Here is a 21,882-nt window from a genome sequence, read left to right on the forward strand (position 1 = left end):
TTCAGGGAAAACCTGGTAGTCTGTGACTACCAGGCTCCTTACCAAGAGACACCACTATGTCCATGCACCTCTCCCTTTCTGCTTGGACGCAGGTTACCCAGGACTCCTGGGTCCTCTCTATCATAAAACAGGGCTACTTCATGACCTAGGAGGCCAGACCCACTCCCAAAGGCATCCCTTACCCAGCCCGAGACCAAATACCTTTCTTCCCACAAATTCTGCAAGAACATCTTGCTCAAGAAACCATTCAGGAGATACCCACCTTGGCAAGAGGAAGAGGATTTTATTCAAGACTCTTCTTGGTCCCCAGAAAGGAAGGCCCCTGGAGACCTATCCTGGACCTGTCCCACCTCAACACTTTCCTCAGAGTCCCCGCCTTCAGGATGCTTTCTCTCCCTACTCTTCTACCCCTGATCTTTCCTCAGGCTTTCCTAGTGTCCTTGGACATAAAGAATGCCTACTGACAAATTCCTATTCACCCACTTTCCAGGAGGTACCTCTGCTTCTCAGTGGATTCTGTGCCCTTTCAGTTCTGTGCTTTACCCTTTGGTCTTTCTACAGCACCAAAGGTATTCACAAAATGTTTGGCCCCAGTCATGGCTTTTGCCAGAACAAAGGGAATACAGCTTTTCCCGTACTTAGATGACATCCTGACCCAGGCTCCCTCAAATTCCACAGCCCTACAATACCTGCGCTTCACCATCTCCCTCCTATCAGGTCTAGGATTTATCATAAACCTCAAAAAAACCTCCCTGATACCCTCCCAAGATCAGGTGTTCCTAGGGTGTCGAATTTTGTAAGGGAAATAATGGTTTGCCTACCACCAGACAAGATTGTGATGCTTGCATCTTATTTTGAGGGAGTTATCCCCCTCAAAGCCACCTCAGCCAGGGAATTCCTCAGAATCCTAGGGTATATGGCCTCAACTATCCCCATGGTCCCCCTGGCAAGGCTCCACATGAGGAAGTTCCAATGGAATCCAAGTTCAATCTGGAAACAACACTTGCACCCTCTGGAATTCACGATTTCCCATGCTGCCATCCCTGACTAGGGAATTCAAATGGTGGATCTCCTAGATTCAGAAAAATCCTGGCCTGCCCCTACAGTCCATTCCTCCCAACCATGATCTCTTCATGGATGCCTCAGACACAGGCTGGGGTGCAACCTTAGGAAACTGAAGAGTGAGGAACACATGGACCCACACTCAACAGAAAGAGCACATCACTATCAAGGAAATGAGAGCCCTGATATTGGCTATGGAAATTTTCAAGGATCACTTTCTACCAGGCAGTCTGAGGTGGTACACAGACAGTACCACTGTACTGTGGTACATCAACAAGTAGGGGGGGACAAAGTCCTATCTCCTGTGCAGACTAGCACTGCAGGCTTGGGAAATCTGGAGAAACAGATCCTTCTCCAGGCAGTTTATATCCCTTTTGCAGAAAATGTGACGGCAGATTTATTGAGCAGGACCATGAACCCAGTCTCATGAATGTATGCTGAACAGGAACGTGTTTCTGGGCCAGGTCCATCAGTGGGGTATAACCAGATGTGGATCTCTTCGCCTCCCCATGAACAGACAGCTGCCGACCTTCTGTTCCAGGGTACCTCACCCAGAGGCTTGGAAGGTGGAAGCTGTTTCAATTTCCTGGAAGGGGATGTGCGCATATGCATTCTCCCCCTCCCTCTCATACAGAGAGTCCTGCTGAAAATTCAGGAGGAACAGCCTCAAATCTTGCTGGTCAGTCCCTATTGGCCAAGGGAGCGCTGGTTCCCTCTTCTATTTCACCTAGCCAAGGGGAATCACCACAAGTTACCCCAGTGAATGGACCTACTCATACAGGACAAAGGAACACTTCTACACCCCCAGCTGTCCACACTGAATCTTACTCTGTGGGTGATAGGGTGTTGATTCCCTTCAGACACCTATACTCAGAAGATGTGATCCAGGTTCTGCAGGAGGCCAGAAAACTGACTACAAGAAAATTGTACATGTCAAAATGGAAGAGATTTTCATTGTGGTGTCTAAAAAATAACATGTAACCACTGGGAGCAGAGCCTCCAGTGGTCTTGTCTTACCTGTGTGACCTTATGAAGTCTGGATTATCTTATTCCTCCATTAAAATACATTTGTCTGCCATCTCTGCGTGTCTGCCCTTAGTATTTCCACTAGCACCCAGGTAAGAAGTCAAACTCTTCCTGAGAGGGGCACTTCATCTCAGATCCCCCAAGGAAGCCCATCCCCCCTTGGGATCTTAACTTTGTCCTGAAGAAACTGACGTTCCCACCCTTCAAACCAGCCAAAGACTGCTCCCTCCAGCACTGCACCTGGAAGACTATACTTCTGGTGGCCATCACATCAACCAGAAGAGTCTCGGAGCTCCAGGTCATTATGGTAGATCCCCCCTTCACTGTCTTCCACAAAGACAGGGTATGCTTGCGCACTAACCCCTCTTTCCTGCCCAAAGTGGTCAATGAGCTGTCTTTAAATCAAACTATAAATCTGCCAACCTTTTTCCCCTCTCCACAGAACAAGCCAGAGAGGATACTTCATTCCCTAGACATTCACAGACAACTCAGGTATTACTTGGCCAAAACCAAATCCCTATGCAAATCAGACAGGCTCTTCATCTCTTACCACCCAAGAGTCCTGGGTCACCCTATTTCCAAGCAAACCATATCTTCTTGTATAGCTAAAAACTATTTCATTCTGTTACACTAGTCATGGTAAGTCTCTCCCAACCCCTGTCCTCCTCTGGGACATTCCTTAAAGGATTGGACATGGCTACTATCCTCGAAGCAACTACATGGTCCTCTGTTCACAATTTCACTAGGCACTACAAGCTGAACATGGTCTCTAGAGCCAGGGCAGGATTTGCCAGAGCCATCTTGCATGGTTTTGTGGAAAGTGATTCTGGTCCACCTCCCCTTCCATAGAACAGGAGCTTTTGTACTCTCCCTGATGTCATGAATACAGCAGCCTATGAATAGAAGGACATAGTATTGTTGTGTAAGAACTTACCATAACCCTTAGATGTCCTTCTCTTCTATATGCTGCTGTATACTTTCCTACCTAGCCTTCCCCTTCACTCTTGCCTCATTCCTGACTCTTGGAGTACCCACTCACGAGTCGACAACTCCGGCGGCATTCATTACTGAGGTGGATGCATGCTGACGTCCACTTTATACCCGACGTCCATTTACAACCGACATCAGAGAGGAGGCACAGGACATCACGTGCACCCTAATCGTAGCATTTAACCTATGTATAACAGCCGGACGTTCGAGAGTTCACCAGAGCAAACTCCCTGATGTCATGAATACAGCAACATATAGAAGAGAAGGAGATCTACGTTTATGGTAAGTTCTTACACAACAAGCATAGCTTTGGTATTATATAGGGGTATAATGTCAGTGTCTTAAAAATTGAATTAGTGAAGTATTTTGTATTCCTTCATAGCCCCCCCCACCAGTTAATGGAGACATTTCCTCTTCTGAACTTGCACAATCAAATAACTTATCTGGGGCTTCAATTTACAGACCTGATTGAGAATTCAGTAGAGATTACCTTTGGGCCAGTCCTTGAAAGTAGTTGTAGGTGCATAGCAGTATGGAAGGGGTTTGTGTCTAGACATACTTCAGAAAATGTATGTCTCCCCACATCCTTGATGAGTCTTGGCTTACCTGAACTTGAACTCTTTGCCAATGCAATAAAAGTAAAGATTGTTATTCAACTTTAGCAGAAAGCTACTCTCATCACCAGAAGGACTTGAATTCATTTGAAACCAAACTGAAAGCATTCTTACTTGAAGAAGAAAAGTGCTATTGTAGAACTTGAACCCATTTAAATAAGTATCATTTTGCAATGTCTCCTGATTTAGCTTTTATACAGATTTGGCTTATGTCCCCTGCAAGTTGTTGAACATAATCATGTTGTTTTGTAAATTTGTAAATTACTCTGCTACTTGCTATGCATAGTGCACTTTTATTGTTATTGCAATGTTTACGTGTTCTACTGTATTATATCACCCATTTTTATTCATACTAGTTGTGTCTGAAAAGGGGCCACGTGGTCCAGAGCATATGTAAAATAAATGGCCAAAATAGTGTTAGAGGAACTATGTGCTAGGGGATTTGGCATTAAAAAGAGTCATTAAATATATCAGGGTGTTCAAAAAGTGACATGTGGAGATGGTTTTCAACAAATATTTGTTATCGAATGAAGTTGAAGTATATTTGGCTTGTTTTAATCGAGGAAGTACTTGAATTAGGCACAAAAAGTGAGATAAACATAAGAGATACTAGGCAAAGTGCAGTGCTTATTAAAATGCTTGGGGATGTCATTAATGCTGCTTAGCCAATACCTGGACTGTGTCACAGAGGTGGAAGGGTAATGCTGTCATAAAACAGGAATGCGCCTTTCATTTTTATTACTCATACCTTTGTAGAGCATAGATTAATAGTTGAGTGAAAAACAGGAATGTGCCTTTCTTTTTTATTACTCATACCTTTGTAGAGCATAGATTAATAGTTGTGTAACACAGTGGTGCATCAGCTATCATCACTGCCTCATAGTACTTTTCCCATGTGAGTTTTCACAGCCATATCCCAAAAAAATTACAAGTAGCTGAATTGATAAGCCTCCAAGATGAATTTAGGGTTGCCTTCATTCCTGCATTCAGTGTGTGTGTGTGTGTGTGTGTGTGTACCTGCATGCACACGCATGTGCTCTTTTTTCTAGACCTACAGCCTTGACCAGGATTTGTTCTCTGCCTTATGCCCATTGAACACCAAGTTAAGCCTTGATTTCATTACCCCGAATAGGACAAGTGGGTATTTGAAAATTAATGATTGATATTCCTTTCCGTGTTGCCAAAATATTCTCTATTTACAATACTAGACTAATTACAGAGGGTCAACTCTTGCCAGTAACTGTGCTATCCTGGATGCCAAATGATCTGCTATAGGGAGGTAAGATTAGAGCTTAGAGCCACTAATGGCAAGTTCTAATTTTTTTTTGCAATGTGGAGGTGATATGGGATTTCACTGTATCCGGCAGTGTGCACACACACACTGTGCCATTGGGGATTAGTGATTGTGAAGTGAAAGGATGTTGGCCATAGGGTCCCACTAGGTGCCTGCAGCGAACATGCATTTTTGGAGACACTTCTGTTGCTTGAATTGGTATCACTGCATATAGGGTACGGGGGAAGTTGGATCTGGCAGACACAACAGCATTTCTACACAGCCTGAACCCTGCATTTTGACTGCCTCGTGGATCTGTTGCCACAGTTTTCCAAGCTGAGGAAAGAAATGAGGCAAATTCAGTATGGTGAATGAGTGGAGCAAACTAGTGGCAAACAAAAAAAATTATTCACCTTAAAGTCCTACTCTTAGAGTTTAGCTGTATAGTGATATCATAATGTTACTTAATATTCATTCAGGTACAACCTTGCCCACCTTTTTCTCCTACATAGTCATGAAGCAGTGGCACAGTGGTGCAGCGGATAACATTATCGCATCACAGCAAGAGGTTCCCCGGTTCAATTTTCAACTGGAGTTAACTCTGTTCAGAGTCTGCATGTTCTCCCTCTGTTCACATGAATTTCTTCCAGGTGCTCTGTTTTCCTCCCACATTACAAAGACATGCAGTAGGTGGATTGGACACTATAAATTGGCCATAGGTGTGGAGTGTGTGGTGCGAATGAACTACTGTGGCAGGGCTAGCCACCCAGCAATGTAAACCTTGGCTCTAGATGATTGTCACTGTTGAAGTGACACCACAACCCCATATGCAAAAATGGGAAAAAGGAGTGTGGACAGCTGGATTCATGAAGCAGCTCCCAACAAAACATGCACCATAGTAAAATATAGCTGTTTACTGATATTGATCCAGGAGAGGTAAATACTTTACAAATTTTTTCATTCAAAATCATTTTCCTAAAGAAATATGCATTTATTATTATTATCTGCTGCTAATCATTAGCGGACTGGAGTTCCGCTGTGGGTACCCCTAACCGGGAAAAGCCGAAAGACACAACAACAACAACAACAACAACTAGTCCATCAAGTTTGATTGTTGCACAGGGTCTATATCACGACTTAGAAACGGCATAACGACGAACACCTGTTCATCAACAAGTATAAGTCGAACTCCCAGATAACTGAATGACTAGATCACCGATTTCTTAAACAGGGAAAGAAATCTGTAGGCCAACTGAACACAACACACGAGTACAAACATTAAAAAATGGGGGGCTTCGCCCCCAATACCCCCCAATCTGGGGGGCTGTGCCCCCCCACATCCCCCCTAACTAAATATACTAACTCCAAGATTGCACTACAGTGGGGAAAAGGGCAAATCCACAGCGACAGACAAACATTTTTTTCCCCTAGGAAAAAAACTCGTTGATCTGGCTGTTCAGTTAACTGAGATTTGACATACATACATCGATGAATAGGTGTTCGACATTATGCTGTTTTGAGGTCGTGATATAGACTCGTTGCACAAGGCTAGATTTTTAGGAAAATGTTTAAAATGTTACAAATGTGTCATACTAACTTTAGTTTTAATGAACTGTTTTCGTGTACTTATTTATTCCATTGAAGTTAAAATTTGCCATTAGGTCACTAGTGGTTGATTTGATTTTTCCTTTTAAATAAAACTCAATTGTACCTCCTTGATAAGCAACAGTATTTATTTGTTCTTGCTGTTTTTTTTTTTGTTTTTCTGAGTTGATTATATTTAAGTTTCTGCTGTTTTACAGCTTCTTGCTTCTGTCTGTGCTGCAGCCCTCTTGCGAAGACATTTAATGGTTTGGAAGATTTTTGCACCTAAGTAAGTACAAACGTTGTTCTGCTACTTTTAATTATCATTGGCTTTGCATACCTATAACTGTGCTACCTTGAAATACTGAAGAGCATCTGAAATTTTTGTAACTGGTTCTCAGACACAGTTGTATACAACTGTAGTGGTTGACTGCAGGTAAGGACCACTTGGCCCATATAGTTTGCATGTTCCCTTTCCTTTTCTATAAATTGCAGATCTGCATAATCAACAAAATCAAAAAAAATCAAAAAAGTACTTACTTGCCTTATGTTTTCCTTGTACATTCTTAAAACTGTCATTGTTTATTGATTTTAATGTCTCTGAGGAAGCATATTTTGTGCACCCACTCTGTATTTAATAAATTACTTTGCTCATTCTCCAGAGCTGTCCTCCTCCTGTTTTCACACTGGGTATTTCTGTTCTTGTAAACTTTTTTTTTTCAGAGAGGTATTCTTTCATTCTGGACCCTAGACTATTTACTTAAATATTTCCAAAGTTTCCTCTCCCTTTTATGCACACTTGAAAAATATACATTTAATTTGTTTTTATATGGGACGAGGTGCAAATTTTATGTCTTTCTAATGCCTTCCTTTGAAATGATTATCCTTTCTGTTTTTGAAGAGAATAAATAATACTATGTGCAGTATTCTTGGGCTCTCAAATGTCCCAATTTTTGTGGCACACCATGTTGTGATAAAATTTTTTGGTTCTTCTGTTTTTCTTACTTGTTTAAAGTGTCCCATTTTTTACACTTGCCGTGTGCACTGACAAATTCTTGTTTCTGAATTTCGCGATGGCTAGTTAGCGGTAACACACTTCTTTCTTTCATGCAAGTAGCCACACTTCTGCACATGGAAAAGTTGCTCGATGCACTAGATCGATGATGCAGCCTCACATATGTACTCCTGCTGTACTCCCACTGTCCCTTGAATTTGTCCAGCACCTTGAAACACATTGTAATGAATGGATTTGTGAAGGACAGCATTAGTGTGACATGGCAGAGAGGTCCACAGTTGAAAGCATACTATTAAAATTAAATGTAGACTTGTGCCTTTTCAATTTGTAATAATTGATGAGATTGTGAATTGTCTGAAGTTTTTTTTCTAAAATAAGTATAAGCATGGTGGAGGAACCTTGTAAGGTGTACTGGCCAAAAATGTATAACATCCAACAAAGATGTCTGGATTAAAACGTAACTTCTGTTATAATGTAACTAAAAAACAAAGTGTACTCACCCAGTCATAAATAAAAATCAAAAGTGTAGCCACTGAGTTTTTTTAAACACCTTTATTAAAATTTCACTTAAACATAGACACACAGACATGAATAGAAAAGAAAACGAACCATATTAACATTTTTCCATTTACACATATATGTTACATTTCATTGTTTATAACAACTGTCTTCATTACATACATCGCTCAATTCCTGCCTTCCCTTAAACCTCATTGCTCCTCCTGAACATTACTCTACATATATTGTTCCCACAAATTCCATTTATTTTTATGTAATTTAATCACTTTCTTTTCTAAATATCCCTTTCCCAGTTCTTTTGTCTCTTTTACTGTAGTCAGTACTTCATACAGTTGGTTTAGATTTTGATTTCTATTTTGTAGTAGTTGCTTTTTGGGCAGCCAACAGAATTAAACCTTATAAGGCCTTACTAGGTTAGGTAGTTTAAAAGCATCATTCCTCTATTTACAGCCATTTGCTCCGCAAATATTTCTAAGAGAGTACTCTGTAGGGATTTTTTTTTAAATCTGCAGACTCATTACACTCCCAAAAAACGTGTTCCAGTTTCTTCCCCATTACACCTCCAACATTTGCCGTCTACCTGAGGAAAATTCTTTGAAGTCTGCTTGGTACCTATGAAAACATTTCCAAGCAAAAATACTAAACCTTCTGGACTTTATCGCGTACTTGGGAGCCATACATAAGTACTCCCATTGTGCCTTTGTAAATTGTTTTTCCAGTTTCTCTTCCCAGCCTTTTCTAACCTCCTCTGATTAATTCTTATACTTACCATGCAATATTTTACATGCCCTACTAATTGTCCCCTTTTTAACAGCAACTTTTGGTCTAGATTCTACTAAAAGTTCCACTAGAGCAGCTCTTTCACGTAGGACCCACCCCATCCCTTTCTCTTTGCTTATAGTCTGATATTAATCTGTGATAAGGAATTGAGTGTGTAACCCGTAGTCCAAACTTCTTTTTGACCTCTTCTTACTCTATTATAGGTTCATAGGTTCATACTAGGCTATCTGCCCTAGGGCATTTATAAGCCTAGCCAGAGTGTGTTTGGCTTTCGCCACCCATTTTAAATTAATTTTGCTATGCCCTTTTTCGATGTTAGTATACTGTGCCTCTGTCTAACAGTGACACAGAAGTGATACCCGGGGTAAACCTATGATCTCCCATCCAGTCATCAAGATTCCTGTTGAAGAGAGTCAATGAGGGACTCTGCCTAACCTGGACTGGGATTTTATTCCAGAGTGAAGGGAGCCTCTGGGTTATGAATCTGTCCCTCCAGCATGTCCTATTTATTTCAGTGCTGAGTTTCAAGTCTCTCGAGCGCATAGCTCGATGGGATTTGGATTTTCTGAGGTGCAGCATGTCCATTAATTCCGGGTTGGACATGGCTTTATACGTCAGGCACAGATCGCCTCTGTGCAGGCGGTATGCCACTGAGTAGAGCTGGAGTTTCTTTAACCGGGCAGCATATGGCATCTGTTTGAGCCCTTTGATCCTCTTGGTGAGGTACTTTTGGGGTCTTTCCAGTTGCTGCAGGTGTCTGGTAAGGTACATCCCAAAAGGGGCATTGTACTCAATTATGGGCCTGATGAGGGATGAGTAAAGAGGCACGATGACCTCCCCTGATCTAGATGTGAATCCCTTCATGATTAGGTGGGCTATATAAAATGTTTTTCTAACCACTTTGGCCACGTGGTTGTCAAATGGGAGATTGCTATCAACTTGGGTCCCCAAGTCCCTAATTACTTCTTCTGTACTTAATGGATTACCACTTATGTGGTAATTTGTGGGCACTTTGTTTTTGCCAAAGGGGATGGCTATACACTTTTTGGCGTTTAGCTTGAGGCCATGGCTCTGGCACCAGTTGTCTGTTTCTATGAGGCCCTTTTGGAGGATGCTTGTGTCGCCTGGAGAGTCGATTATGGTGCCCAGTTTGCAGTCATCTGTGAACTTGGTCAGCCACAGTCCTTCCGTGTTGGCCTGTACCTCCGAGAAATATATACCGAACAAGAGAGGTTCCAGGACTGAACCTTGTGGGACGCCACTTGTAACTGGTTTGGAGTCTGACATGGCTCCAGTAATTCTAACCATGTGGGTTCTGTCCTTGAGCCAGTTTGCAACCCATCTAGTGACATAGGGGTTTATATTTAAGCTGGTGAGCTTATCTATAATGCCCAAGTGGGGTATTGTATCGAAGGCTTTTGCGAGGTCCAGGTAGGCTGTGTGGACTACCTTCCCCTCGTCAATGGCCTTGGTGACTGTTTCAAAGAAATCAACCAGGTTTAAGAGGCAGGATCTGCCCTTAACAAAGCCTAACCGGGTAGTTCCAGTGCCTGTAGATCCCCAATATCTTTATTTATGAGGTCCATGATGATCCTTTCCATAGCTTTGCAGACCAAGCTAGTCAGGCTTATGGGGTGATAGTTTCCAGGATCCGTTGAGGCACCACCTTTGTGGAGAGGGACCACTGTTGCTGCACACCACTCTTTGGTTACATATCCTGTAGTAAGGCTGAGATTGAACAGTAGTTTTATGTTTGGGTTTAGCTCTTCTTGGAGTTCTTGTAGGATGCAGCCCGGGACACCGTCTGGTCCCATTGATGCTGTGTGTTTTGCTTTGGAGAGGGCAGCTCTTACCTGAGCATCTGAGATGTCAGGGGGCAGCACTTTTCTGGGATAGATATTTGCCCTTTTGGTGGGGGAGGGGGAGTTTTCGCTGAACCTGTCAGCTAGGATGTTGGCAATGTCTGTGGGTTCGGTGTATTTCTTGTCATTTTGGACTAATTCTGAGCATATCTGGGAATTCCCACCCAGGTTCCTAACATAACTAAAGAAAGCCTTGTGATTATCCTTAGTGTCCTGTGCAATTTTTCTCTCGAAGCTGGCCTTAGACGATTTTATGAGTGCCCGTAGTTTTTTGCTAATACTGATCACAGATGCCTTCCCTTTTTGGGATTTTGCTGTATCATGTAGTAGCTTCCTCCTTCTATTGTATAGTCTGTTTATGGCTGGGGTCCACCAGACAGGACGTCTGCCTTTGGAGGATTGGGTCTTGGTTTTATTTGGGATTGCATGATCCATGCATTCCTGAAGGTGTTCATAGAATGCGTTTATAAAGGATTCTGTGGTCTGGGCCATATTTTCCACAGGCCCGGGGGCTTTGAAGGATTCCACCTTGGTTTTGAGGAGTGTGAAATTTGCTTTAGAGAAGTTCTTCACTGTGGTTTTCTGGGCAGGGGCTAGGGTCGGGATGTGAATATCTAGTGAGATTAGTTTATGGTCTAATCTTACCAGTGAGGGATACACTTCTGGTCTGGAGCATATAGTCCCCATGTTGGTGATGATCAGGTCCAGTATGTTTTCCCCTTTTGTGGGAGTGGTAACAAGTTGTTCCATAGCATTTGAGTTTATAAATTCTAGGAACCTTTGGGCTAGGGTGTTGGAGCTAGAGTAATGCTCCCAGTCTATGTTTGGGTAGTTGAAGTTGCCCAATATAATGGTGTTTGGAGAGACCTTCATATTTTCCAGTGTTTTCAGGAAGGCCGAGTGGGGTTCCTGGGTTTGGGAGGGTGGTCTGTAGCAGGCTATAAACTGGAAGGCAGTTTCACCCACTATTAGTTGCACATGGATAGTCTCTGATGCTTCGTGCTGTGCCACCAACCTGGAAGTGTGGGTGTCTTTGACGAATATTGATACTCCCCCTCCTTTTGTGGTTCGGTCCAAGTTTTGGGGCTGAAAACCATGGTATGCGGTATAACCTGGTAGTGCTGGGGTGCTCTCGGGAGCCTTGAACCAGGTTTCTCTTACTGCACAGATATCTATGTTCTCCATGCTAAGGAGAGTTTTGAGTGCATGCATCTTGAGGTTTAGACTTCTGGCGTTGAGTAGCATTACTCTTAGTTTCTTATCCCTTGTGATACCTATGGAGGTGGGTTTGTCTTTTGAGCCTTGCCTAAAAAAGGCACTATGGGGGTAGCAAGAGCCTTTGCCAATATCCGAAAGCCCAGGGGTGACAGGTGCAAGCCGTCCCTAGCGAAGCATCGTGGCTTGTCGAGCATGTCATCCCAGGCTGACAGGCATTGGATCCCCTTTGAATGACACCAATACTTAAGCCAATTGTTGAAATTGATCATCTTGTCTTCATAGTGTGGCATCATTCTTGGTGAGGGTAAGATGCTACTCAAGGTCAGGGTCATACCGGTCTGGGCTACATGCTCAGAGAGCTCCTCTATATCTCTTTTCATGTAGCCCAGGGAGGTGCGTCTCAGGTCATTCACACCAGCATGGACAATGACTGAGTCATATTTGTACTTGCCTTGGAGTGACCTGAGTGCTTGTGTTATGTGGCGGATCCTAGCGTCCGACAGGCAGTTCACCGTGCCCTTCTCCTTGTTCAGCCTGGTAAGCGGGACGTCAGTGTGCCTGACGATAGAGTCATCTATTACAAGTGTATCAGGTGTGTTGTTTAGCCTTAAGGGCTGTGACTGTTCGGCACACTGGCTTCGTGAGTTATGTGTTGCACGTGTTTTGTTTTGGGGTAGCAGTTACTTGGGTGTCTGCTTTGGAGGTCTCTGCTGCTTAGGCAGATTTTTATTTAGAGCCTCTGAGTATGTTTTTGTGTGTTTATGTTTTTGGTTTGCTGTCGTGGTAGGTCTATGTGAGACTGGAATTGTAGCGAGTGTGGTTTCCTTCTCCTCCTGACAGGTTTCGCCAGTACTGAGTTGAGAGAGCTTAGCCTCCAGTATGGCTATATGGTTGCATCTCTCACATGTGTTGGAATTTGTTGGGAGGGGGAGAGGGTTGTCTGTGTACACGAGGCAGTTGTAACATTGCCTCAAGATTCCCAGATTCACCAGCTAGACCGGAGAGGAGATTGACAACTGACCTTTGGACATGCTAGAATAGTATTGGGAATTCCTTTATAATTGAAAGAAAAGGGCCAGTGGGGGAACAAGGTACTCAAGGGGAGTTTGTGAGGGTGTAGTGCTTTTAATTTTTTAGTGCTGACTTATATAATTGCTTTAGTAAGCAAGTGCCAGGTAACTTAAATGCAATGTGTTACAGGTAACTTAAATGCAAAAACAACAAACAGTAACTTTCTTTCAAGTGAAACAAGGAAATAAGTACAGTAAGCAATGCAGATATCACTAAGGATCCACAGAAGCGCTGAAAAGCCACGTTTTAGGTGGAATTAGCATTTCAGGGAAATAACAAGCAAACAAACAACAAGCATACAAACAAAGCTAGATTCAGCAGGCCTGGATCTGGTCTATGCTACAGCAAACAAGGTGTACAAATTTCAGTAAGAAACAGCTAAAATATGCTGGCACTATAAGCCTTTAACCAGAAATTCCCAGCTCAGAAGGACAGAGTCCAGCCTCTCCTCCCACAAGAGTGCAGACCACGAACCCTTTTAATGTAAAATAACTGGCCTGAAGCCCAAGTGCTTAAACCAGAATTAATACACTTTTAGAATAACAGACACTGAGCCCTCAATCAGCAGTTCCCAACTTAGAAGGATGTAAGCTACCTGTTCTGCCACTACAGTGCAGACCACAAACCTTCTTAATGTAAAACAAGTGGTCTGAAGCCCAAGTGCTTAAACTAAAAGGCTTAGAATGAGCTACACCAAGCAGTAATAAATACAATTTAGTACTTTTAAGATGACGCAAAAGCAAAATAAAGTAGGAAGAAACACAAATACAGTAAAAGCAGATAATGTTTTTTTTTTTTTTTTGAGTGAGCAAATGAGATGGGCCCAGGAGTTACAGGACAGAAACAAGTGCAAATGCAGGTCTTCAAATCAGAAAGTTGAGAGAGATGGAAGACCGCCCAAACGGCCAATAACTACAAATTCTGGGCCAGAACCACTTCTTATGTGGTAGACAGGTTACCTAGTGCTTACCATTCCCACTGATAAGCTAGAAGGCTTCCCTCCAACACAGAAAGGCTTGGGGGGCTCAGAAGCTTACAAATAGTCCTGGATACAGCAAATCTGTATCTGGAACACTAATTACAGGAAAGGTAGGAAACAGGCTTACAATTTTTTTTTTTTTTCCAGAAAAGTAGCAAAAACAGTAGTAAAAACAATTCACATGCAGTGCAAGCTGGCACACTTGAGTATCTAGCAATATTAGTCCACACACAGTTTAAAAAAATGTAATTAAATTAAAAAAGGACTAAAAGCAAGTGCAGAAAGGGTTTATTAGGTAGAATGCGGTAAAGAGATGGGACTGGGGTAGTGTCCTAGATCAAATCTACAGTGGGGCGGGCACTGCAAAAGCCACCAAATTTAAACTACAACCAAGAACAGGGAGGGGGGTGGGAAACCAGTTTCAACAGAGATGTGAGGAATCAGAGTGCAAATTATAAAACCAAAAAAAATATACTGATCTCTGTATATTTGCAGAACAGTAAGACAACAGATATCTAAGCAACAATTTAGCTCTATAATACAGAATAATACAGAAAAATATACTTGGCTCTATATATTTGCAGATAGTCTTGTAAGGCTGTCTCCCAACACACAGGTTCCTCTTTAAATGCAGGCTGCTGCTATTAAGTCAAATTAAGGGAACCTTGAGTTAACAACACACAAGCTATAGAAACCAAAATGAGGGGGGGGGGGAGACAGTTTCAACAGAGATGTGAGGAATCAGAGTGCATATTATAAAACCAAAAAAATATATACTGATCTCTGTATTACCTTTCCCTCTCTAATTATTTACTCCCAGTGCATTGGTTCCTTTGCTAGTTTTATGCAGTAAATTCCAGCCCCCTCTTGCCTATTTTCTGTACCCGTACTTGCAGCCATCACTGTTGGCAAAATGTCCTTTATCCATTCTCATGTTGGCTGTGTTCTTAGATTACTTTTTGCTACTTATTTGTTTCATCCCATTGAAGATGCAGCCAGTGGAGCAGGTGCATCCCACAGTTTTTGTACAACCCTGTATTCAGTGGATTGCATGGGCAACCAGCACATGCCCAAAGACTTGCCCACAGTCATCCATTCACATATTATTGGTACTCAGAACTGTGGGCTCTCCTCTTGGGACCTTTTTTTAGGCTCATGCAGTCAACAGGCTCAGGTATAGAAAGCTGATCTTATTTTCCCATATCAGAGGTCATTTTTTAGAGACTCAACATCAACCAGATGTTTGTTGTGTAGTGGGAACTGTAGATGGTGGAGTATACCTTTTGTATGTTAAGGCTGAAAACTGTGCCAGGTCTGGAACGGACCTTTTTCCAACCTATGCTGGACTTAATGAGCATGCAGTCCACCACTGATCTATAACATGCTTTGCTGTTTCATGAGCCTATGTTTGTGAATAGTGGGGGTGATTGTACCTCTTCACACTCCAGGTCCTGTGAGGATGTGGAAGATTTCACTGACAAGAATAATGAGTCATCTGTACAGATGACTGTTTGCCTTTTCTTAAAGTACACAGGAAATAGCCATTCTTAGGATGCTGCCATGGATGTAGTCCCTGGGGATTACCATACATTGAAAGAAGGTCTTCTGATCCCCCTCTTCTCAACTCAGAGGAGAACCTTCATCAGAATAGAATTGGATGCTATCCATTTAATTTCTTCCTTCCTCTGAAGAAAGCCCAAGTAGTCTGAGTTTTACCATCCTGGATGAGAATGCAGCACAGTGTCCTGGCTGAGTCTGTGATGCAGTTTCACCTATGTTTGTGCTTGGCGGCGGCTGTGATCTTCATGATTTTGTTTCACACCAGAGGATGTGGTGTTGCAGTGGACTGCGAGAAGTGTCTATGGCTGCAGAAATACCACATTGTCACATACTTCTTTCTTTAAACACTTTTATTGAATTATCACTGCTGTCATAGGCAACTTTACATTTATATAAATGTAATCAAGTCTTATTAGCAAGTTCACAATTACAAACATTATGTATCACATATATTGTTCTGTGCAATAGAATCAAACTGACATTAGGTAAATTGTTTAATACTTGCCTTCTCTTAAACCTCATTCCTCCTCCAAACATTTTCTATATGTATTATTCTTACAATTCCCATTTTTTTATATGTAATGTACACCTACCCTTTCTAAAGATCCCACTTTGTGTTATTTGGTCTGTTAGAGTATTCACTACTTCAAGTATGGTTGGTTTATACTTTGATTTCCATTTTCTAGTAATTGTTTTTTGGCAGCCACCAGAAATAAACTTAACAAGGCCTTAGTGTGTCTAGGCAATTCAGATCCTGTACTCCAGCTAAAAAAAATAATTTCTTTAGTTACACTCATTTGTCTGCAAAGCATTCCTGACAGAGTACTCTGTAGGGAATTTTTAAGTCTACAAAGTCCAAGAACATATGCCCCTGGTACCTCTTTCTTCCGTATTACACTTCTAAAGAATTTTTCCTCAGGTAGATAGCAAATGTTGGAGTCTGCTTGGAGTGTAAAAGTACATATGCAAACACCTCCAGGCAAAAATCCTAAATCTTCTAGCTTTTGTTGCATATTTGGGAGCCAAACATATGTCCTCCCATTGTTTCTTTGTGAATTGCTTATATAATCTCTCTTCCCAATCTTTTCTGACCTCCTGTGTTTGATTCCTTTAGTTACTGTGCAATATTTTATATGCCCTACTGATTATCCTTTTTAATAGCAGTTTCTGTTCTAGATGCAACTAAAACTCTATTGGTGCAAGTCTTTCATTTAGGGTTACCATATTCCATTCTCTGTGCTTATGCTGTATCAATCCCTGATAGGGAAGGCAGTCTGTAGCCTGAAGTCCAAATGTCTCCTTGGCTTCTTCCCTTTCTATTACCTTTCCCTATTTAATTATTTGTTCCCAGCACCTTGGTTCCTTTGCCAACTTCCTCCAGTAAATTCCACCCCCTTCTTGGTTATTTTCTGTATCCCTCATTGCAGTCATCAGTATCAGCAAAATCTCCTTTCTCCATTCCTCTGCTGGGTTAGTTCTTAGTATACTTTCTACTACTTTATGAATATAATATTCTGTATGATTATTGTTTTTCTCCTTAAGGATCTGTGTCTAAAATCCAGCTGTATCCTTATTGCGTGACTTGTCCCCCACTTCATCATTTTCCCTTTCAGCAGTCAATTGTAGTAATCTGCTTTTGTTATAGTCTTAACTGTGTAGCTTTAAAATATCCCTTCAACTCAGGTAATCCTAAACATCCTTGTTCTATTGGAAGGATCAACTTATCCCACTTGAATCTTGCTGTTTTCCCCTCTCAGATAAAATCCTTCAACTTTTTATTAATTACTATCTACAACTTCCCCTCTGGTTGATAAAAATGTGCCTGACCTGTGTATAAAATTAAAGGGACTAAAAACATCTTTACTGCTTATATCTTGCTATCCAAATCCATAGGCAAGAGTTTCCAATGTCTCATTTTTTTCTGTTATATATTGTTTAGTTTCTTCACACATATCCTTAGCTGCCATAACAGAATCCTTTTTAACCCATGCTCCTAAATACTTCATTTTACCACGTCTCTCTAAATATGGGTGTTGCTCAACAATTTCATGTGAGGGTACATAGTTTACAGCTATAACGTTTCTTTCATCTTCATTAATTTTATATCCTGAAAAAAAAACCTGAAACTGTCTTAGAATGTTCTGCAACACTGATGTCCTTTTCTGGTTCTGTCAGGTACAAAATGATATTATTTGCAAATAAAGCCAACTTTTCTTGAATACCATGCCAACTGTATCCTTGAATTTCTGAGTCCCTTATTTTCATTCCCAGTGGTTCTAAATGTAATGCAAATAGCCTAGTTCCTCTTTTCAGACACAGCTTATCAGATATGAACTCCCTGACTTTGATTTTTGCATCTGATCCCTCATTTATTCTGCTAATTAACTTTATTATTGTATCAGGAAATACAAATGCTTCCATTGCCCTAATCATAAAGTCCTAGCTTACTGTGTCAAATGTCACTGTGCATCAAGACCCACCAAGCAAGATCCTGCCTGGGTGTCCTGCAGAGTTCTACAGCAGCAGAAAGGGAAAAGGGAGACTTTGAGTGGATTAAGTACCCTTGTTTTGCTTTTTATTACTTATTTTCGCTAGCCGCATCATTCCAAGCATTTCTTATTAACTTTGCAACTTATTTGAACTGTTTTTTGAATTATGATACTGTTTGCACTTTAACTGATCATTTTTAAGTGTTTTTCAACTGTTGAACTGTTGAGGGCTACACTCGCAAGTGCGATAGCCATTTATCTGCTTTAAAAGTGTTAGTTTTACTGTATCTGTTTTAATTTTTGAAAAAAAAATCTTATCTCTCTGCTCGTTTCCTGCCTTTCTATAACCAGTAGAGTCCGGTTTTCAGATTTTGCTGAATTCTGGGCTGTTTTGTAGTTTCTGTGGTGCCCAGACCTTAGTAAGATGGAAGCTTCTCTGTTCAACAGTGAGAGTGGTGAGCTTTGAGCAACCTATCTGTCACTGGAGGAGTGGTTACAGCTCAGAATCTGTAGTTTTATTGGCCATTTTGGGCTATTTCTATACCTTTCATCTTTCTGTTTAAAAACCTGTGTTTGCTTGGTTTTTGCACTTGTATTACCTCAGCAAGATCCTGCCTGGATGTCCTGCAGAGTTCTACAGCAGCAGCAGAGAGAAAACGGAGATTTTGAGTTGATTAAGTACCTCTGTTTTGCTTTTTATTGCTTATTTTTGCCAGTCGCACTATTCTGAGCGTTTTTTATTAACTTTGAACTTATTTGAACTGTTTTTTGAATTCTTGTACTGCCTGCACTTTAACTGATCATTTTAAGTGTTTTTCAACTGTTGAGGGCTACACACTCAAGTGAGATAGCAATTTTACAGCTTTACAAGTGTTTGTTTTACTGTATCTGTTTTAATTTTTGAAAAAAATTCCTATGCCAGTTTTCTGGTTTTAGCACTCAAAACTGTTTCCTTTTGCTCAACACTTGTTCAAAACTTGTTGCAAGCACTAAATCTACAAATTACTGCAGCATTCAACTTTCCTCACTTGTTAGGAGGAAAACAGTATTTAGTACTTAAATTAATAAGCACCTATCCAGACATGTCTAAGGGTCAGCTCCCGGTATTTCCCCCTGTCCACCTGATGAATCTGGGCATCTTGGGGCAATGTAGCCTCATGTACACTGACAACCCTCTCCTCCTACCACCCAACACTACAACCTGTGAGAGATGCATTTATATCGCCAAACTGGAAGCCAAGCTCTCTCCAGCCAAGACTGTACTAGACAGTCAAGAGGAGAAGGTAAACACCTGCACCACACCACACTCAACACAGTCCTTCAAAATATACACCACCTAAACCCACACATAGTAACACAAAACACACATCTACATTCACGGAGGCTCTCAATAAAAATCTGCCCAAGCAACAGTGACTGTCAAAGCTCAAACGCAAGCAACCACCACCCCCCAATACTACCCAATTGACACATAGCCCACAAAATCAGTGGGCCACTCAATTTCAGCCCATAAGGCAAAACAACGTACCCAACACACTAGTCATAGGTGACTCTATAGTCAGGCACACTGATGTCCCACTCACCAGGCTAAACAAGGAGAAATTTACTGTCAGCTGCCTGTTTTAGTGCAAGCATTCGCCACATAATGCAAGCACTCGGGTCACTCCACAACAAGTACAAATATGACTCTGTCATTGTCCATGTTGGTGTGAATAACCTGAGACGTACCTCCCTGGACTACATGAAAAGAGACATGGAGGAGCTCTCAGATCATGTAGCTCAGGCAGATATGACCCTAGCCCTGAGTAGCAGCCTGCCATCACCCAGAATGATAGATACCACAATACAAGGACAAAATGATTGACTTCAACAATTGGCTAAGCTTCTGGTGTCATTCTAAGGGGATCCAGTGTCTGCCTGGGATGACATGATCGACAGAGCATGATGCTTTGCCAGAGATGGCCTGCACCTTTCGCCCCTGGGATTCCAGATACTGGCTAAGGCTCTTGCCACCCCTATAGTGCCTTTTTTAGGCAAAGTTCAAATGACAAACTCACCACCGTAGCAGGTATAAGCAAGCAAAATCTGAGGGTAATGCTACTCAATGCTAGAAATCTAAACCTCAAAATGCACTCACTTGAGGCACTCCTTAAAATGGAGAACATTGACATCTGTGCAGTTACTGAGACCTAGTTCAAGCCTCCAGAGAGCACCCCTGCATTACCAGGCTATAACACATACCACACCTTTCGGCCACCTAACCTGGACTGAAACACTAAAGGAGGAGGCGTGTCCATATTCATTAAGGATATCCACACCTCCAGGCTAGTTGCTCAACATAATGTATCCGAAATTATCCAAGTGCAACTAACACTGGGCAAGACTGCAATCCAGGTTGTAGCTTGTTACAGATTCCCCCGTCATGCTCCAGGATGCCCACTCTACGTTTCTTGATATACTGGGTAATAATAAGGTACAGCCCAGTACCCTAATAATGGGCAATTTCAACTACCCCACCATCAACTGGGAAAACTACTCGTGTACTAACTCATTTGCTTAATGCTTTCTGGAATTCATAAATTCCAATGCCCTGGATCAGCTTGTCCATACCCCCACTAGGGGCAGCAATATCCTGGACCTGGTCTTTACCAGTATGGGCAACCGATGTTCCACGCCAGGGGTCAACTCCTTGCTAGTCAGATCCGACCACAAGCTAATCACCCTAGACATCAATATCCCGCCCCCATCCCCCATTAAGGAAACCACCATATAAAACTTCTCCAAAGCCAACTTCATACTTCTTAAGACAGAAGTGGCAAGCTTCAAGACACCCATACAGATGAAAAATAGAGGTACGACTGCTGAATCCTATACAAATGCACTGTATAAGCACATACACGAGTGCATGGATCGTACCATCCCCAACAGAACCAAGACACTATCCTCTAGAAGAAGGAAGCCAATCAGGTGGTCCCCTGCCATAAACAAATTCTACAAGAGAACCAAGAAGCTGTTGCAAAAAAGAGTAAAATCCCCTGATTGCAGGAACTCCCTGGTCAGCCTCAGTAAGAAGCTGAGATCCCTCATAAAATCTTCCAAAGCTAGTTATGAAAATAAAATTGCCACTGATTCTAAAGACAACCACAAAGCATTCTACAGCTATGTCAAGAATCTCAATGGCGACATTCAGATCTGCTCTGAGCTACAGCACAATGGCACTAGATATACAGAACCAACTGATATTGCTAACATCCTGGCAGATAGGTTCAGTGCAGACTTCACCCCCCCCAAAGGGCCCATTACTATACCGGAAGAATGCAAAGCCCCTGTAATCATGGCTGCACAAGTAAAGACCGTACTCTCCAAAGCCAAGAACACAGCATCCATGGGATCTGACAACATCCCAGGCTGCATTGTGCACGAACTACAGAACAAACTGGCACCCCACCTAAGTACCATGTTCAGTCATAGCCTCACTTCAGGCTTTGTGCCTACTGAATGGTGCACGGCGACGGTTATCCCACTCCACAAAGGGGGCACCACCACGGATCCTGGGAACTACCCCCTCATTAGCCTGCCAAGCCTGGTCTGCAAGGCCATGGAACATATCATCTTGGAGCTTATAAACAAGGACATAGGTAACCTCCAAACTCTGAACCTCACTCAGTTTGGGTTTGTAAAAGGTAGGTCATGTCTCCTAAACCTGATTGACTTCTTTGAAGCAGTCACCAGTGCCGTGAATGAGGGTAAGGTGGTGCACACAGCCTATCCTGACCTCGTCAAGGCTTTCAATGCCTCCCCTACTCAGGAATTATAGATAAACTCACTAGACTGGGCATA

At 42.1% G+C, this 21,882-nt stretch overlaps 1 protein-coding gene across 3 annotated transcripts in view; it reads left to right on the forward strand.

The window, feature by feature from the left end:
* The window catches only part of PIGO (phosphatidylinositol glycan anchor biosynthesis class O), a 547,687-nt gene that overhangs the window by 506,552 nt on the left and 19,253 nt on the right, over window positions 1–21,882 (forward strand). For 2 of the 3 annotated variants that reach the window (XM_044077361.1, XM_044077374.1), the window contains exon 9: window positions 6,768–6,838. In XM_044077361.1, coding sequence (XP_043933296.1) covers window positions 6,768–6,838 — 71 coding nt within the window. Of the gene's footprint in view, window positions 1–6,767; window positions 6,841–21,882 lie in introns of those variants that run through there. The other variant, XR_006365544.1, reaches the window with a different exon arrangement.

Source organism: Protopterus annectens, chromosome 1.part1, assembly GCF_019279795.1.
Source record: "Protopterus annectens isolate FY-2018-M chromosome 1.part1, PAN1.0, whole genome shotgun sequence".
Taxonomy (NCBI): Eukaryota; Metazoa; Chordata; order Ceratodontiformes; family Protopteridae; genus Protopterus; species Protopterus annectens.